This window comes from Cydia amplana, chromosome 1 (genome assembly GCF_948474715.1).
Source record: "Cydia amplana chromosome 1, ilCydAmpl1.1, whole genome shotgun sequence".
NCBI classification, from domain to species: domain Eukaryota; kingdom Metazoa; phylum Arthropoda; class Insecta; order Lepidoptera; family Tortricidae; genus Cydia; species Cydia amplana.
Genome location: NC_086069.1, coordinates 20,761,652 through 20,780,632, shown reverse-complemented (window position 1 = coordinate 20,780,632; position 18,981 = coordinate 20,761,652). Strand labels below are relative to the sequence as shown.

At 39.4% G+C, this 18,981-nt stretch overlaps 1 protein-coding gene across 2 annotated transcripts; it reads left to right on the top strand.

Moving 5' to 3' along the window:
* Positions 1-1,171: 1,171 nt before the first annotated feature.
* On the top strand, positions 1,172-18,954 carry LOC134650172 (striatin-3). 2 transcript variants are annotated; one of them, XM_063505049.1, is made up of 9 exons: positions 1,172-1,612; positions 7,709-7,957; positions 8,471-8,642; positions 9,713-9,889; positions 10,935-11,032; positions 15,117-15,293; positions 15,991-16,281; positions 16,981-17,238; positions 17,788-18,954. In XM_063505049.1, the coding sequence occupies exons 1-9, from the start codon at positions 1,394-1,396 to the stop codon at positions 18,160-18,162; spliced, it is 2,016 nt and encodes a 671-aa protein (XP_063361119.1). In that variant the 5' UTR covers positions 1,172-1,393; the 3' UTR covers positions 18,163-18,954. The 2 variants fall into 2 exon arrangements, with proteins under 2 accessions (XP_063361119.1, XP_063361108.1); XM_063505038.1 differs by having other exon boundaries at positions 10,935-11,036; positions 15,112-15,293.
* The last annotated feature ends 27 nt before the right edge of the window (positions 18,955-18,981 follow it).

Sequence of the window (18,981 nt, the reverse complement as noted above, 5' to 3'; positions counted from 1 at the left end):
GGTATCTATGGATAGGTCTTCAAAAATGATATTGAGGTTTCTAATATAATTTTTTTCTAAACTGAATAGTTTGCGCGAGAGACACTTCCAAAGTGGTAAAATGTGTGTCCCCCCCCCTGTAACTTCTAAAATAAGAGAATACCATGTAAACTTCCACCGAAAATTGGTTTGAACGAGATCTAGTAAGTAGTTTTTTTTTATACGTCATAAATCGCCTAAATACGGAACCCTTCATGGGCGAGTCCGACTCGCACTTGGCCGCTTTTTAAATCTCTGAATGCCGTTCGCCCTAGCCGCATACAGCCACGGAGTTTAAGGTCCGCGCTCAGCGAAATAAGTCGCGTTCTAAATTCAAATTGCGTTGGGAATATAACTTTCTAGTATAACGTACAAGTTATTTTGTATGAAGAGAAGGTATTATGGGATGTTACAAATTCGAGTTTTTAACACTGTTAATCCCGATTTTAATTTTTGAAAAAAATATATGTTAAACATTATTAAATTCTACATGAAATATGTAAATTTGATAACTGTCGCTATCTCGCATATATTTTTTTTATTTTTCTGAAAATTTTCATCTAAATTTTTTGCTATTATTTTAAGAGATAATTCAATATTAATTTTTTCAGAAAGCGACCTTAATGGTATATACAACATACCCAAATTACAAAGAAATCGGATTAGTACTTTGGCTGTAATAAAATAAAAATGATTTTTCTTTTTTTGCATTTTTTTTTTTAAATCTGAAGCATTTGAGGCTTAATATTTGGTGAAAGCACTACATATACATAGGTTAATAATCCAGTAAAAGGAAATTGTTTTTTTCGCTAAGGGCAGTTTGGCCATGCTTACCCGGCTATACCCTTTACTCACCAATTTGCATTCCATAGATACTAACTACGAAAATTGGCTATTTTGTGTCCGCACCTGCAGATTTGATCGGGGAATCAAATTGGCGTTTGCGTCCGCACGGCCTGATTCGATCGGACAGTTTTATTAGATTAGCGAAAAATTGTCCCGTCTAGACTCCATTTAAAGGTCGCGGTGTGGTGCGGTAGTGTGTTATGGCTTTAAACTGATCAAACTTTTTTTCATTAAAAATACTTTTTTGTATGTGGGAAACATTACATTTCAGTCAGTGGGCAACAGTGGCAACACATAAACGAAAAAAAAGCAATGTAGCGGACGGACGTCGTTTCGACTTTTCTATTCCGTCATGCAATAATTTTTGTCATTCATGAATTCGTCGATAAAAAATATTTTAGATGGTGTCACCTACGTGAACTTTAGTTGAAATATAGTAAAATAATGTGTTAGTATTTTATTTCGCGTAGTTTGTCTTTATAGTTCTATATGATAGGTCTGTGACAAGTTCAGTAATGGTGGCCATGTCATGAAAATCCCCACAGCCATGGATGATAGCTCCGTATCTCATCACAACGGAGGCCAAGTGGGATCTCAAATCGGAGTCAGTATAAACAACAAACAGAATGACGAACCTAGCCAAAGCGTCCAGTATTCGATACCTGGGATTTTGCATTTTATTCAACACGAATGGGCGAGATTCGAGCTCGAGAGATCACAATGGGAGGTGGACAGAGCAGAATTTGAGGTGATCAAACTTGTTTTTTAGTACTATTTTCTTTGTTTTGATATTGAGATACATTTCTTATGTTTAGCATTTATATTATACCTACCAAAGAAGATTTCAATACTTTTTAACATTTTTTATGTTATTATAAGATGAATACTACTAATAGGCATAGCATTAGTGTATTCTAATTTGTATTTTTTTTTATTGTTAACTTTTGGTGTGCAATTCGTAAATGCCTGACCTGCACGCAATTATTGCAGGCCAACCATATGGAATTATTGATTAGTTCATCAATCCTTTTCTAGACAATTTAAAATGACTAATATTATAATGCTCACTTGTTTTTAATTAACTACTAACAAAGCTTCAGTAAGTTTTTGATAATTTGCTATGATTTATGATTTTTTAATTCAATTACCCTCCGCTTCTTAGGTTAGAGAAATTCTTCAATTCTTGCTTTTTGTTCATACTATATGGTTACTGTAACAGTCTGTGTTTAATGTTACATTCTTATAATGCCAACTTAATCTACTTTATTAGAGTGTATGTTAGAATGTTTATAGTCAACTGGTTTGTTAAGGGTCATTCCATGTGATTTCAACAAATTTGAATTAAAAAGTGTGCTGCATGATTTTTGATTTGCATAAAAAAAATTGAGGATATATTTCATGGTGGCAGAAGTGCTGAACCACCACCAGTTTTTTTTTTATCTTTTAATTTTCAAGTTTTGCCCATTCGAAGTTAGCAGTGGGGTCAAATTCTTGCTTGTACAAAATCAGACCTAACTTTTTTTCTATAAAAGGTAACGAAATAATTATTACTTTTTTTGATTAGGTAAGAAATGTGGATATTATACTGTATGACAAAATTTATCTGAATTAACTACAAAAAAAATGGTGACCACCCGAAGTGTATACCTAATTGGTCAATTATTGCAATTTTAAATTGGTTCTTGTGCCAACCCTGGTGCATATCAAATATTACTTTTTTCTGAAATATAAAGTACTTGCCGTGTTCATCTTGTAAAATAAATATAATTGTGTTAGATCAATTACTTCTAATAGAAAAATATAAGTGAAAATTGAGAAATTCGAAAAATGCTCATGATTGACTCTAAAAAAATCCATGTGGAAGATAAAATAAAAATTTGATTTTAGTCAGCAAATATAGCTGATATTTTCGTTAATTAGATTTAGAAAAAAAAGTTTTGTTATTTTGCCTATTTTTTGAAATATGATTTTTTTAACATGCTACTTTTTACAACTATCGATACAAAATGTTTTATGTTATAAATTAATAAAAATGGGACGGTAATTGGTCATACGGATATTATTTACGTTTTTTATGTTCAAATAATTTTTTTGACATGGCAATAATTTCATTTGTAAATTTAATGAGGGTAGAAATTGGACAATGCACTGTTACCTGACAAGGATTGTGAATCACTTGCGAATGTTTCTTAATTTAGCCGTGTAGTGAATAACCGACGCCTCCTGACTTGTTAACAAGCTTTATTTGCATGTTACATGGCTAAATTACGAACATAAGTAAACGGCCCAATAATCCTTATCGAAGTTCTATAGGAAATCGTATTTATCTAGGAGATAATGAAGTGGTGCAAACTCTTTGTAGTAAGTGCTTGTGTTATTAATAGTTGACTGTTCGTTATATATCACTGACAAGAAGAAGTATTTATTTGACAATTCAATTACTTCGACAATGGAGCCTTGTTCAATTGGAATATTTGGAGGGGAAGATTGTCATCAAACGACTTTTTCGAGGTCATCATGGCTCAAAACAATAAATGAAATAAGTGAAACCGACAGAAGTCTTCTTATTAAACGTACAGGTATTACAATTATAAACACCATTTGTCAGTACCACGGCGTGGTTGAGGCGTCGGTTATTCACTACACGGCTAAATTAAGAAACATTCGCAAGTGATTAACAATCCTTGTCAGGTAACAGTGCATTGTCGAATTTCTACCCTCATTAAATTTACAAATGAAATTATTGCCATGTCAAAAAAAATATTTGAACATAAAAAACGTAAATAATATCCGTATGACCAATTACCGTTCCATTTTTATTAATTTATAACATAAAACATTTTGTATCGATAGTTGTAAAAAGTAGCATGTTAAAAAAATCATATTTCAATAAATAGGCAAAATAACAAAACTTTTTTTTCTAAATCTAATTTACGAAGATATCAGCTATATTTGCTGACTAAAATCAAATTTTTATTTTATCTTCCACATGGATTTTTTTAAAGTCAAACATGAGCATTTTTCGAATTTCTCAATTTTCACTTATATTTTTCTATTAGAAGTAATTGATCTAACACAATTATATTTATTTTACAAGATGAACACGGCAAGTACTTTATATTTCAGAAAAAAGTAATATTTGATATGCACCAGGGTTGGCACAAGAACCAATTTAAAATTGCAATAATTGACCAATTAGGTATACACTTCGGGTGGTCACCATTTTTTTTGTAGTTAATTCAGATAAATTTTGTCATACAGTATAATATCCACATTTCTTACCTAATCAAAACAAGTAACAATTATTTCGTTACCTTTTATAGAAAAAAAGTTAGGTCTGATTTTGTACAAGCAGGAATTTAACCCCACTGTTAACTTCGAATGGGCAAAACTTGGAAATTAAAAGATAAAAAAAAAAATGGTGGTGGTTCAGCACTTCTGCTACCATGAAGTATATCCTCAATTTTTTTTATTCCAATCAAAAATCATACGGCACACTCGATTTGTTGAAATCACCTGGAATGACCCTTAAACAAATTGGCTTTGAATTTAAAAAAATCTATTTATTGCTTGAAGTTTAATGTCACCCAGGCTAGTCATATTGTCAAAACATATTTCTGATTAGAATGATTTTTTTGCCTATTTATTTTACCTATATAATATTATTATAGCCATTACATTATTTATGGCCCACTAGAAAATAATGGCTATTATTCACTAAGATGAGCTTCGGTGCCTCGAGAAGTTCGGGACATAAACTAATTTTGTACAAACATGGTTTAATATTGTAAAATATGTCTTAAACTAGGTTTTATTCTTTCATTTAATGAGCAGAAAAAAAAATCAAAACATTTCTTTTTCTTTTTATGGCAATTACAAGTTAAAACGTTCTTATTTGTTTTGATAGTAATATCTTTGGATGGTGTTGCAGGTATTATATTCTTTTCAAGGATTTAACAATATATTTTTAACTTACAATTAGTTAAAAACATGTTTTCTTTATTGTCTTACGAATAATAGTTTGCAATACCTTTAAACGAGCAATTCTTGCTTATTTATTTATTTATTTATATATATATTTCGGGGATCTCGGAAACGGCTCTAACGATTTCGATGAAATTTGCTATATATGGGGGTTTTCGGGGGCGAAAAATCGATCTAGCTAAAGTCTATTTTTTTATTCGGTAGACTAAAATGATATTTCATTGTATGAACATCATCATCATCATCATCATCATCTCATATTATGAAATGTCATTTTAGTCTACTGAATAAAAAAATAGACTTTAGGTGTTATCTCTGGGAAAACGAAAAAATAGTTATTATTAAAGTCAGGTATTAATAATATTGAGTGTAAAATATTAAAGGCTATCTTGTAAAATCATCATCATCATCTTCGTGGCGATGTCCCGGCATTTTGCCACAGCTCATGGGAGCCTGGGGTCCGCTTGGCAACTAATCCCAGGAATTGGCATGGGCACTAGTTTTTCTAAAGTGACTGCCATCTGACCTTCCAATCCAGAGAGTAAACTAGGCCTTATTGGGATTAGTCCGGTTTCCTCACTATGTTTTCCTTCACCAAATAGCAACTGGTAAATATCAAATGATGAACCATATGTAGTAAAATATTGTGTGTAAAATATTATAGATCTAAAATTGCTAAGACAGATAAAGCTGGTGTGTTTTGTCTTAAATTTATATAGGCAAAAGTTATTAATATGAAATAAGCTTTTAACATAGAGTATGTTCGGAAAGAGAAGAGTCGTGGAATGTATTGGGCCCCATACATTCCACGATTCTTCTCTTTCCGCACAGACCCTATACTTAGTGCATAGTACATAAATGTTACTCGTTTAAAACTGAAAGAGACGGCTACTCTTTCTTACCTTTGTAGAGCGTTGACACACACTCTAGCAAATCAAATTTTGTCTAGTTACATATATGTAATTATCATTAGAGTAAGTAGTTGTATTCAAATTAGTACAAACACTATGATTATGAAGTAATATTTATAGCGTGCAGGCTAATATTATTATTGACTGTGAATGGTAGTTTCAGTGTAGCTAGTGTGCTCAATTTAAAACATGTGTAACTGACATTCCCGCTTGTAGCTTCATTTGTAAAATTTTCTCACCAAAGTTCTTGAAAATTCATAATTTTGACTGACTTGTACTTATAGCATGAACAGTTTCACATTGTTTTTGAAAACCAATACGGAAAAACATTCCATGAATATTGTCTTGGTATTCCTTTTTGAGTACACATTTTATTATGAATATATATTAGTAACTTTTTTCTGATACACTGTGTTCTGGTAGATTGATTTGTTGTACTACATGTACAGTTGTGTGCAATATAATAGCAGTGATGAAGATTGTCATAGACTTTTTGAATCTACTTAAACATGCAGTCAATAGTAAAACGAAAATTAGGGGAAAACTATAACTTTAGATCAATTATATGGGATCTTTTTTATAATTCTTATGAATTACTTGACATTGTTTCAAAATGAACTGTAACTTTGACTTAAATAATATTGGAAGTAAAAAAAAAATTGTCTTATAAAGTTTATTTTTTTATAGATGACATAGGTTTAGTTAGATGTAAAGCTTTGATTGGAAATAATAGGCAAAATACTAAGTTACAATAATATTACACAATTGTATTTTTTTCGTAGGTTGTTAAGTTTTTATAAGAATTTCCGCGAGGTAGTAAAAAAGCCGATTTTCATGATATTTTTGTTTTACTTCCAATATTATTTAAGTAAAGGCTACAGCTAATTTTGAAACAATGTCAAGTAATGCAGAAGTATTATAAGAAAATATCCAATATAATTGATCTATAGTTATAGTTTTCCCCTAATTTTCATTTTCCTGTTGACTGCTATTACTTATATTGCACACAACTGTATCTGCCATCTGCTAGATATTAATAATATTATTAACATATGTGGCTAAGATTAATAATATGGACTGAACACATTGTGCTGTCACAATGAATATTGCAACATCAAGCCTACCTTATTCAGTATAATAATCTCCTATAGGAAATAGTTGTAGCTAATTGTAATCCTCTGAAAGAAGTTTATACTCCAATTAATTTAGACCATGCTCAATACTAGAAAATCTAGAAATAGCTTTGAGCTATGTCTTTTAGACATGTATAACTAGCAATATGCGTTTATGTCTCAGTAAACCATTGTGTGACTGCTAAACACTTAAAAGTGGCTAATTGCCATATTACAAATGTATGAAATATGTACTCAAATTTTATACTTCTTTCTAGTTTTGTATTTTTTTGCTCTGGTTTTAAACTGCTGAGGTCAGATGACTGAAGTGGCAGAGTCAAACTAAAAAGATTAGGTGCACAATAATTGTGTGAATTTAGACAGCTGGTGGGAATCAAGCTCTATGGATACTTCAAGCTCTATGGCGGCTAATTACATAAACAACTAACTAGCGTTACAGAATAAATAATAGTACTAAGTACAGAAGACTCACTCTCTAACAAAACGCGTCTGTTACGATCAGCACAGATATGGCCGCTAGGTGGCGACAGCGCCACGCGCGGCTTATGGCTTTCCCCAAAATTGGGGTGGAACGGATGTACTTTTAGCTACCTGTAGCAAAGCGACGAAATCGCGGAGTGAGCCACGCCTGCTAGGGTCTAGGATACCTCAGGCATCCTTTAGGATGCAAAAGGGGTTGTGCATAATATATGAGCTAGAGAAAATTTTATAAATAATGTTGTACACAGTCTGTGTCTTAATACAGATACAAATAAGACAAGGTCTACGAATATTGTTTGACGGTATCCAATATTCATACATATCTTATAATTCCAGGCACGGATCGCCTTCCTCCAAGGCGAGAGGAAGGGTCAGGAGAATCTAAAGAATGACCTCGTGAGGCGGATCAAGATGCTAGAGTACGCGCTGAAGCAGGAGCGCGCCAAGTTCCACAAACTGAAGTATGGAGTGGAGCTGCAGCAAGGCGACGTGCGCCCGCCGCCGGAGGAGCCGCCCGCGGAGCCCGAGCCCGCCGAGCGCGCGCAGTGGAAACAGGGCCGCCAGCTCATCAAACAGTACCTGCAGGTAACCACCTGTCATAGCCCCCCCCCCTTTGAATTTGATAACAGTATATTTATTCATACCAAAATACATCTCAATTTAGTCACATTACAGATAATTTACAATAAATACCTATAAACCCTATTTGATAACCCTTTGGGCGGCATACATCTTATAAGTAATTTTTGAAATTCTTAGAATGATAGCTCTTAATCAATTATGTAAAAATGTTGTCTGACAAACTGCGCATCAGATAGCTGCTAAATGACGGGACGACGACTCTGTGAACTACTTTTTTGGATTTTACTACAAGTCTATCTATTGTATGAATGATGTCACTGGAGTTTACAGATGCAGACCTGCAATTCTGTTGTCATATGTGCAGTTCCGAATAAGTATGTGTTTTTTTATGGAGGCCTATCTTTCTTAGGAGTAAAAGTTTAAAACATCTTATTGCCATTGATATAAGTAAAATGAATAAATATTGGTGTGCTCTGGCATTAACAGTTGCATTAAAAACGGATTTGTCCTCAACAGGAAATAGGCTATACAGACACGATCCTGGACGTGCGCTCGAACCGCGTGCGCACGCTGCTGGGCCTCAACAACGAGGAGCAGCAGGAGGACCCCAACTGCCGGAGCTATGACAAGCAGCAACGTGACAGATGCGACTACTCTATGAACTCTATGGTCCGCAAATATGATATCGGTGAGTTGTTTAATAAGGGGCTACCTGTGGTTTTCAAGTTTTTGTGAAGGATCTTAGATATATGATACATATTTGGGTTCGTCTTTGACATCTCGAAAAACGCGTCGAGGATTTTAATTTTAAACTAATTAACACAAGTTATGGCCAGAAAACCAGTTTTTTGGCCTAACATTTTTCAACTTTGATGCCAAATATCTCGAAGACTATGAACTTTGAAGTAAATATGGGATATTGCTGTTAATATGATAAGCTACAAAAAACATTAGAAAACTAAGGGATTCAGATCGAAGGTAATTGGCGTGGAGGAGCCTCTTAAGTTACTTGTGTATGTATAATTATAATTCTGCCCATATAATTCTGGGCAAAGAGGGATTGGGCTATAGTCCCGACGTTGGCCTGGCTGGGACCTCACATACACCTTTAAACATCTTCGTGTATGTATGCAGGTTTCGCTGATATACAGCGAGCTGTAAAAGTAGGTGTGCACTTTTGCAGCTGGGTCTCAAATTATATTTCTTACGTAAACGTAAGTTCAGCTTCAAAGTAAATAAATAAATATTGAGACAGGGATATCTCATTTTTGTCTTGTTATATCAAGTCACCTTGATAATTAAATTATTCATGGAAACAATTTCATCATGCAAGGGTTGCTCAAATATGTCCAGATTTTGGCAGTCTCTAATACTATCAAACTATTCTACTACTACTAGGATACTCCAAAATAAAACCCGGAATGGAGTTTCCGTAAGGCGCGAGTAGGGTCCAACCTGAAATAAGCGGCAGATTCCTGCAGCTGACCTGTCTCCACACGTATTGCCTCGCCTTTCCTGTGGGATAAGACAGTGAAGCCGAGAGGGTAATGCAGGTGCTGGGCATCCCTGCGTTTCCTTAATTTCGTCCCAGGCAGTGTAATAGGATATTTCTCCGGTTTATACCATAAATCGTCTGCAATAGACGCTAAGGCCAATGATTCTACTACTACTATATCATCTATATAACATTCAATTGACTTGTGAACCTTCTCATTTTATCATACCAACTTCTCACTAAAGATTCTGGTTTATTGGCAGGTAAAGAACCACAACGCAAAGGCTCGTCGGCCGGCGGCTACAATGAGGAAGGCCTCTCGGTGCAAGACACGGCGGTGGTGTTCACGCACTTCGAGTTCCTGGCCAACCAGGAGATGGACATGGACGAGATCGACGACCTGGACGCCAAGCAGGGGCACCACTCGGCGCCTAAACAAGGTCGCTTGTTACATTCACTTTCCTACATTTAGGGCTCATTTAGACGGCGCGCGAACTAGTATACGATTTTGGTTACATTGCGGACCATTGAGGTTACGTCAATTCAGCCGACTGATCAAATGACGCAATGTAATGAAACTCGCATGCGAGTTCTCGCACAGTCTGAATATCATCGCATCATTTGAAAGGCGTCAACTGCAGGACAGATCGTCAGACATCTCCAACGACTCCATGCTGTTAAGGGATCCACTGGTAGACCATATTTGTTACCATTTCCAAATTAGAAGCCATTCATACATTGCGCTCGGCCAAAAGTATGAACGGCCTTGATTTCCGGCTCGCCGCGTCGCGGTTTTTGAGCCCTTAACAAAAGAAACAATGTTTTGGCTTGGAACTCTTGGAAGTTTACACCATATTTTTATCCTTCTTCTCTTAACATTTTCCTAGATTTTACCTTCGGATTTTTTTTACTTACGGCTAATTGTAAGGTTTAGATGCGTTATTGGTTTATTTTACAGTTTTAAGTAACTGTTTTTTAATAGTATTTTTTATTTCATTGTATTTTCTTTAGGTTATAAATTTATCAATTTATAATCAATGATATAATCAAGATAGGTTATAGGCATTCCAAAATTGAAGCGCTTACCTTGTGACAAATTGGACAAGTTGCCTTTAGTCGCGGCTGGACAAGCGAGAAATGTGCACGTGCTAACGAGCTCCCGCACACCGAAAGAGAAAGAGACGACTTTATGTTTAACAACGAGTGTGACAGAGATGGATGGAATGAGAAAATTAATCAAAAATAACAGATTTCTTCGTAGGTACAAAAATAAATATGGAAGTATTTTTTGTGCTCCTCAAGTATGAGTATAACCTATCTATGGTTATATAATATCATTGTTTATAATTTCAATGGATCATGCACATTCTACGTTATCATTTGTCAAATACGTGATGTTCCATTATAGCTAGTCTTTACTAGCTATAATGGAATTATCCTAACATGCTTGTTTACTGTGTAGTGATTGAATTGTGTTTGTAACAGGCGAGGAGGTGGATCACGAAGCTGAGGAGGTGCTCAACGAGCTCAACTCTCTGACAGAGAGCGAGGCCGACGGCGGCGGGCAGGGCGACGAGTATCCAGTCGGTGAGTACCTAGTAGCCAGTCGGCCACAGATCATTTACAGCCACAGACAATCCAACCTCTAGACATAGCATAGTCACGCTACCCCCTCTGCCACACATACGGTAGCGTTACTCCATCTTCGAGACAATCCCGTGCCGTGATTGGTCCGTGTCTTTGAATGGACCAATCACGGCACGGGATTCGCTCACCTCGTCCCCCCGCACCCCCGTATTTTTGGCAGCATCGGTTTCATGATAGAATCGGCCTAAGCTCAGTCTAGAGGTTGGATTGTCAGTGTTTACAGCCTTCAGTTTGTGCAGATAGATATTATTATATTTCGAGCTGAGCAAGTGGGAGGCTGTGACCCATCGCGGGGCGTGGGGGCAAGCGGTGCTCTACAGTAGATTTTACCAGAAGAACTATCATGTTTATTACAGTTGTGGTAGATGCACTACGTTCTTACTAACGTCAAGAACAACTCATAACCTATTTGCATATTTCACAAAAAAGGCATAACAAAGAGAACACGTACTTTGTTTGGTAGCGATTGTGCAATCATACGGCCATAATCCTACGTCGTATTTGAGCGCGGTATTTCAATAAAGCGTTATTTAAGTATTGATTCCTGCCGCGCTTGATGGTATTTTCACAAGCTTTTTATTAACTTGCAATGTACCTAACTATGTATGTACGGGTCAAATCTTGTAAGTTAAATTTAACACACTTCCCAACTTCCAATGAAGCTGAAAATTTTGCATACATATATGTAAGTCCTGACAATGCAATATTATGGTACCATCGAGCTGATCTGATGATGGAGACACGAGGTAGCAATGGAACTCTGTGATAAAACAACGTAACCATGCGGCGAGCCTTGGGGCCCAAGATTAGTATGTCAATTTTTTTTGGGAACTTCAAAATGGTGGTGGACACGGGCAAAGTCAAATTTCCAAGTAGGTTAAGCGATTGTGTTTGGAGTTTTTAGAATTGTATCTATGAGTATTAGTTGCCTGTGGAAAGAAAAGTAGTCAGCGATAAAAGCTTGTACCAAAAATGAAATTTTTGCCATAAATATATGTCAACTATTCTAATTGGAAATAATCTTTAATTGCTTCTGTATTTTCTTGAAATAATAAGTATTTATTTACGTCTTCACACCATACACTATTTTAAAACGAAATGCTCAATTTAAGTTACGCCATTTAAAATTATTTGAATGATTTTAGCTGAATGGGTTTACTGCGATAAAATTGGCAAAACGCCAGGGGCCTAGTCTTGGGTCCAACAAAAACACAGCCATTTCCGCACAGTTCAATTCCAAACGTTTGATTGTTGGCAAGGAGCCCTATATATAATACTAATTACTAACTAATATTATGTCGTTAGTTGGTGTGGGTCAAATCTTGGAATCTACCTAAATTTGACCCGCTTTCCGATTTCCGATTGAGCTGAAATTCTGCATACATATGTTAATCGGATGACAATGCAATATTATGATGACATGGAGCTGATCTGATGATGGAGACAGGAGGCGGCCATGGGAACTCTGTGATAAAACAACCCAAACTAATTGTATTTGGGGTTGTTAGATTTGTCTCAATAAGCATAAGGGCTCATTTAGACGGCGCGCGAACTTGTATACGATTTTAGTTACATTCCGGCCCATTGAGGTTACGTCAATTCAGCCGACCGATCAAATGACGCAATGTAATGTAACTCGCATACGAGTTCTCGCACCGTCCAAATGAGCCCTTAGTTGCCTGTGGAATGAAAAGTAGTCAGCGATAAAAACTTATACCAAAAACTTATTTTTCTCAAAAATGGACGGCAAAGTCGACGTTGCCGGTTAAAAAATAGGTCGCGAAAGTTTATGGTCATTCAAAAAATTAAAAAGTTAAAAACATTGCAGTCTCGATTTCGGGACTGCAATGTCGCATACAAATTCCATTATTTAACGAGTTCCAAACTTTTTAAAACTTTAAATGGCCATATCAAATCATAGGTCCCTTAAACAGCCAAACAGATGATCAGCACTTATTATTATAAAACCTATAACAGACTATCGCACCGCACCGCGACCTTGGAGCGTCGCACCCATAAGTGAGAGCGAGAAACAGATATCTCTTTCTCGCTCTCACTTATGGGTGCGACGCTCCAAGGTCGCGGTGCGGTGCGATAGTCTGTTACAGGCTTAATGTTGGTACCGCGACTATTTAGGTGTCTCAAATAGGTTGGCGTATTTTCAGCAGAAAAATCCACTTCTTTTTTTTAAAGGCGGCAAGCAAATTTTTTTAATGGTTGTATTTTTTTCTGTGAAAATTAGAACGTTGCTTCTGTAAGTTCCGTAAAATATTTGTATTTCTTGCACCATTTTTGAGAAAAGCACTATATATGACTCGGCTGGAAGGCTACTTGCTGGCTTCGGATTCAATTAAACGGACTCCCAAGGTCGTCCGTTTAAAATGAATCCTCAGCCTGCAAGTAGCTACTTCCGAACATCGACAATAATGTACTTTTCTCAAACATGCAATGAAATGTCGTCGCTCCGGGCGTTATATCAGGCTTCGAAGTATCACGTTTAGGGCGGAGCAACCCCAGAGAACTGTAAAGGAATTTCATACGAAATTGAAGGCCTAGGCCGGGAAGTAATTTTTTTTTAAATTCTAATGTAAACATGGGGTCTGTGTCCATAAACAGACTAAACAGCCGAATTAAATATTTTTTTTATATTTTTGGTGAATGAATGGTTATCGGACCAAAATATCCGTGTTAACGCCTGTTATACACGAACGTACTGATATTAAGAATACGAATTTGTATGATTCAATGTGTTGATGAAAAAATTTAAAATTTTGTCTATACGTAAGTCACCAGAGACGAGACCATAGACAATATTTAAAATCCTCTGCATTTATTTTATCTATAGAAATTGAGATTCTTATTATCAGATTGTGTATAATGGCCCTAATAAGGGTCTATTCGAACACTACACACGCGAAATACGGACGACTTCCGTAAAAAAAAAACAATTATGGCGGGATTGGAAGGAAAATTAAAAAAACTTTTGTTGTGAAGTTGGATTTTTTTTATAAAGATTTGTTTGTTTGTTTGAAATTTGTTTTTTTTGAGTGGTGTATTTTTTTATTTCATTGCATGTTTGAGAAAAGCACTATACATGCCTAGCCGTGAAAAGGTCTTGCCGGCTTCGTATCACTATCCGGCCTCCCTACGGTCGGCCGGCTATACCTACTCACCCGGCAAGCCCTTCTTTCCCGGCGTCTGCAGTAATGTACTATTTCTCAAACATGCAATGAAATGTCGTCGCTCCGGGCGTTATATCAGGCTTCGAAGTATCACGTTTAGGGCGGAGCAACTCCAGAGAACTGTAAAGGAATTTCATACGAAATTGAAGGCCTAGGCCGGGAAGTAATTTTTTTTTAAATTCTAATGTAAACATGGGGTCTGTGTCCATGAACAGACTAAACAGCCGAATTAAATTTTTTTTTTTTTTATATTTTTGGTGAATGAATGGTTATCGGACCAAAATATCCGTGTTAACGCCTGTTATACACGAACGTACTGATATTAAGAATACGAATCTGTATGATTCAATGTGTAGATGAATAAATTTAAAATTTTGTCTATACGTAAGTCACCAGAGACCATAGACAATATTTAAAATCCTCTGCATTTATTTTATTTATAGAAATTGAGATTCTTATTATCAGATTGTGTATAATGGCCCTAATAAGGTCTATTCGAACACTACACACGCGAAATACGGACGACCCGTAAAAAAAAAACAATTATGGCGTGATTGGAAGAAAAATTAAAAAACTTTTGTTGTGAAGTTGGATTTTTATTATAAAGATTATAAATTTGTTTTTTTGAGTGGTGTATTTTTTTATTTCATTGCATGTTTGAGAAAAGCACTATACATGCCTAGCCGTGAAAAGGTCTTGCCGGCTTCGTATCACTATCCGGCCTCCCTACGGTCGGCCGGCTATACCTACTCACCCGGCAAGCCCTTCTTTCCCGGCGTCTGCAGTAATGTACTAATATGGATTGCAATGTCGTAATGGTGGTGGTGTTGCAGTAAAGTTCCCGGGCGGCGGCGGCGGCGGCGGCGAGGCGGACGAGGAGCCGCTGGCGCTGGGCGAGCTGGCGCAGCTCACCGTCAGCAACGAGCCGGAGGCCTACGACGTGCAGGGCGCCAACAAGGAGTCCTTCCGCAAGACATGGAACGCCAAGTACACGCTGCGCTCACACTTCGACGGGGTCAGTGCTTTGCGTGTTATAATTACGTTCTCCGTAGACTAATCGGCAGTGACCCTGCTTACGAAGCTGAAGGTCCCGGGTTCGAATTCCGGGAAGGCATTTTGTTTGTGTGTATCAATTTCTTAAACACAAACGCGGCGGGTGGATATCATTTTTAGGGTTCCGTGCCCAAAGGGTAAAAACGGGACCCTATTACTAAGACCGTCCGTCCGTCCGTCCGTCCGTCCGTCCGTCCATCCGTCCGTCCGTCCGTCCGTCCGTCCGTCCGTCCGTCTGTCTGTCACCAGGCTGTATCTCACGAACCGTGATAGCTAGACAGTTTAAATTTTCACAGATGATGTATTTCTGTTGCCGCTATAACAACAAATACTAAAAACAGAATAAAATAAAGATTTAAGTGGAGCTCCCATACAACAAACGTGAATTTTGACCGAAGTTAAGCAACGTCGGGCGGGGTCAGTACTTGGATGGGTGACCGTTTTTTTGCTTGTTTTTTGTTGATGGTGCGGAACCCTCCGTGCGCGAGTCCGACTCGCACTTGGCCGGTTTTTAATACTAATGTGTTCAATAGCCAACGGTCATGAAGGCCGGCCAAAACGTGGTCCTACAACAGTCGGCCTCACTATTCGGAGGAGCTCCTCCAGAGTGGACATGTTTTTATGTATTCGACAAGTACAGTGTAATTGTTTGTGAACAGGTGCGAGCGCTGGCCTTCCACCCGACGGAGGCGGCGCTGGTGACCGCGTCGGAGGACCACACGCTGAAGCTGTGGAACCTGCAGCGCACGGTGCCGGCCAAGAAGTCGGCCGGGCTGGACGTGGAGCCGCTCTACACGTTCCGCGCGCACTCGGCGCCCGTGCTGTGCCTGGCCATGGGCGCGCCGCGCACCGAGGAGTGCTTCTCCGGCGGCCTCGACGGCACCATCCGCGTCTGGAACCTGCCGCCGCCCACCGCCGACCCCTACGACCCGTACGACCCCCAGGTCCAGGTCGGTATATGCACTCTACCTTACACACTACCCTACACCCTGCCCGACAACACTACACTACTTACACCTTACGTTTAAACAAAACCCCTATAAGCTGTGTGTTGCTGTCTGAAGACATCGTAGAATAGCCAACTGCGACTCTTCAGCCGCAAATTTGACACAAAATCTAATCAGCAGGACGGAATAGATAATATATAATATGTACCTACATGTACGTCTCACTCTCATAATTGCTAACTAAATCGATGTTTGACAGCGAACGATGTTGTCGCTTTCTAGTGTATGAATCGCATGACTCGCACTCGCTTGTTAGACTGTACCAGAACTTTAAATAAAATACAGCCCGGCCACCCCATACCTCGTCTTTTGAGCGTCGGCGTCTAGTCAGCGGTATGAAAAATGACGTCGCTGCGCAATCGCGTCAACGTCGCGTCGAGCAGCAGCTATAAAGTTGACTAGACGCCGACGCCCGGGAGACGCTAGTTTGGGGTGGCCTATGGAAATGGAAATTCTGTTGAAAACGATGAAATGCTACTTTAATTTGTTGACTTTTCTTTTAACAAGATGACATTATGAAAGGCAACATGGCGCGGTTCGGATCGTTCGTACGCGACGCCGACGGAAGCGCCCTCGACTACCCGTCGATAGACAACGTGACATTTTTTGTTCCCAATGTGTAACGTGCCCTCGCACTCGCAGGGCCCCGTGCTGCGCGAGCACACGGACGCGGTGTGGTCGCTGGCGGCGGCGCACGGGCGCCTGCTGTCGGCGTCGGCGGACGGCACGGCGCGGCTGTGGGCGCCGCGCGCGCCGCGCCCGCTGCTGGCCACGCTGCGCGACGACGCGCTGCCCGCCGCCGCCGCCGCCGCCGCCGCCGACTTCGCCGAGGCCGGCGCGCGCGCCGCCGTCGTCTACCGCGACGCCACCATGCTGCTCTACGACCTGGAGACCGGACAGGTACCCGAACCGCCTTAAGGCTTCGGCACACAGGCGCGTTTTCCGCGCGGGGCGTGAGCGTTTTGTATGTAAAAGCGGCGCGCCCCGCCCGGAAAACGCGCCTGTGTGACGAAGCCTTTATCGGCGACCATGTCTTTAAGCGGTTACCGCGACACTCGTAATGCATTGTAATAAGTAATGTAGTATTCGATCCGGCTGACCTAATAATAATCCTAACGTGAGAAATTAGGCACTCCTATGCCCTACATCTAAAGTACATGTAACATTGCTTCTTTTTAAATCAAAGGCCGTTTGTGCATTTACATATTCCTAAGGTCGCGGATTGGACCGGGGGCGCGAGCGGCGGGCGCCGCTTTCAAATCTATTAATTTTGATTGTGTCGCTCGGTAGTTCGCGCGTTCGATCAAAATGAATTGAATGAATCTGTTTTGAATGTTGCCCGTTCCGCCGGTCGAATGCGTCCAGTCCGGGGCCTCCCAGAGTGTAAACAGTCTCTTGTTTCCCCCGTGTTATGCACGGGTCGACTGACAGTGCGTGTGTTTGCCGCAGACGGTGCTGCGCGTGGCGATGGAGAGTCCGGCGACGCGCGTGCGCGCGCACCCGACGCTGCCGCTGCTGGTGTCGGCGCACGAGGACCGGCACATCCGCTTCTGGGACGTGGTGTCGGGCCGCTGCGCGCACGCCATGGTGGCGCACCTGGACGCCGTCACCGGGCTCGCGCTCGACCCCAACGGGCTGTTCCTGCTGTCCGGCTCGCACGACTGCTCCGTGCGGCTGTGGAACCTCGACACCAAGACCTGCGTGCAGGAGATCACCGCGCACCGCAAGAAGTTCGACGAGAGCATCCTCGACGTCGCCTTCCACCCGCTGCGGCCCTACATCGCGAGCGCCGGCGCCGACGGCCTCGCGAAGGTGTTCGTCTGAGCGGCAGACGTCGACTATATATTATATATATATTACATGTATTCGGTTTGGATGCGACCTAGCCCGCTCGCGCGGCTCGGCCGCCGGCGTGTGTCAGTAGCGGCCCGCGCCGCCGTAGTGGAGCGGAGCTCGGCCCGTCCGGTTCCGCCGGACCGCTCTAGCGTATTTAAATTGTAACGTAATGGACGCGCTCGACGCTCGTTATAAGCGCGTAGTGAACACTCATCTATGTATAGACATTTGAAATCTATTATAATATATTTTTAGACTTTCAGTATGACTATGTGGATTTTAGGTTTTTATTGCGACTTTTTCACCGATTTTATGATACGCAGTGAGAATATTGTTCGTTTCTTATGCATCTGTAAGCGAGACCTTGTAATAAATATAACATGTGGAATAATGTGGATACCGACGATGTTTCCTTGATACGTTTTATTTTGTGTCTGTACAGTTAGATGTTACGCACTATTTGCTAATCTTTTTGCAGAAACGGATGATGTTTCTTTAGGCTAGCATATTTTATTTAAATTGATTGGATATCAATAGAGAAATATCTCTTTTTGTTTTGTGACATGTATCGAGTAACGTGCTCTCATTGTAACTCATGAGCGATCGAACAAAAATTGAGTAGAAGTACTATATCGGAAGTAACATAAGTAATGTTTGTTCATAACGAGTACTGCGATGTAGAATATAATATAATAAAACATAATATTTCCTTTATTTTCCTCGAATTCATACTTGTACACATACATCCAAAATTGATAGTAAAAAGCAACATAACCGACAGTATAAGTTGTTTTTTTACCTTTTTCG

Excerpts from the sequence above, each read along its gene's own strand:
- LOC134650172 (XM_063505038.1), top strand. The coding sequence starts at position 1,394 with ATGAAAATCCCCACAGCCATGGATGATAGCTCCGTATCTCATCACAAC. Across the intron at positions 7,958-8,470 it reads TCATCAAACAGTACCTGCAG|GAAATAGGCTATACAGACAC; the intron begins GTAACCACCTGT and ends TGTCCTCAACAG. Across the intron at positions 16,282-16,980 it reads CGTACGACCCCCAGGTCCAG|GGCCCCGTGCTGCGCGAGCA; the intron begins GTCGGTATATGC and ends TCGCACTCGCAG.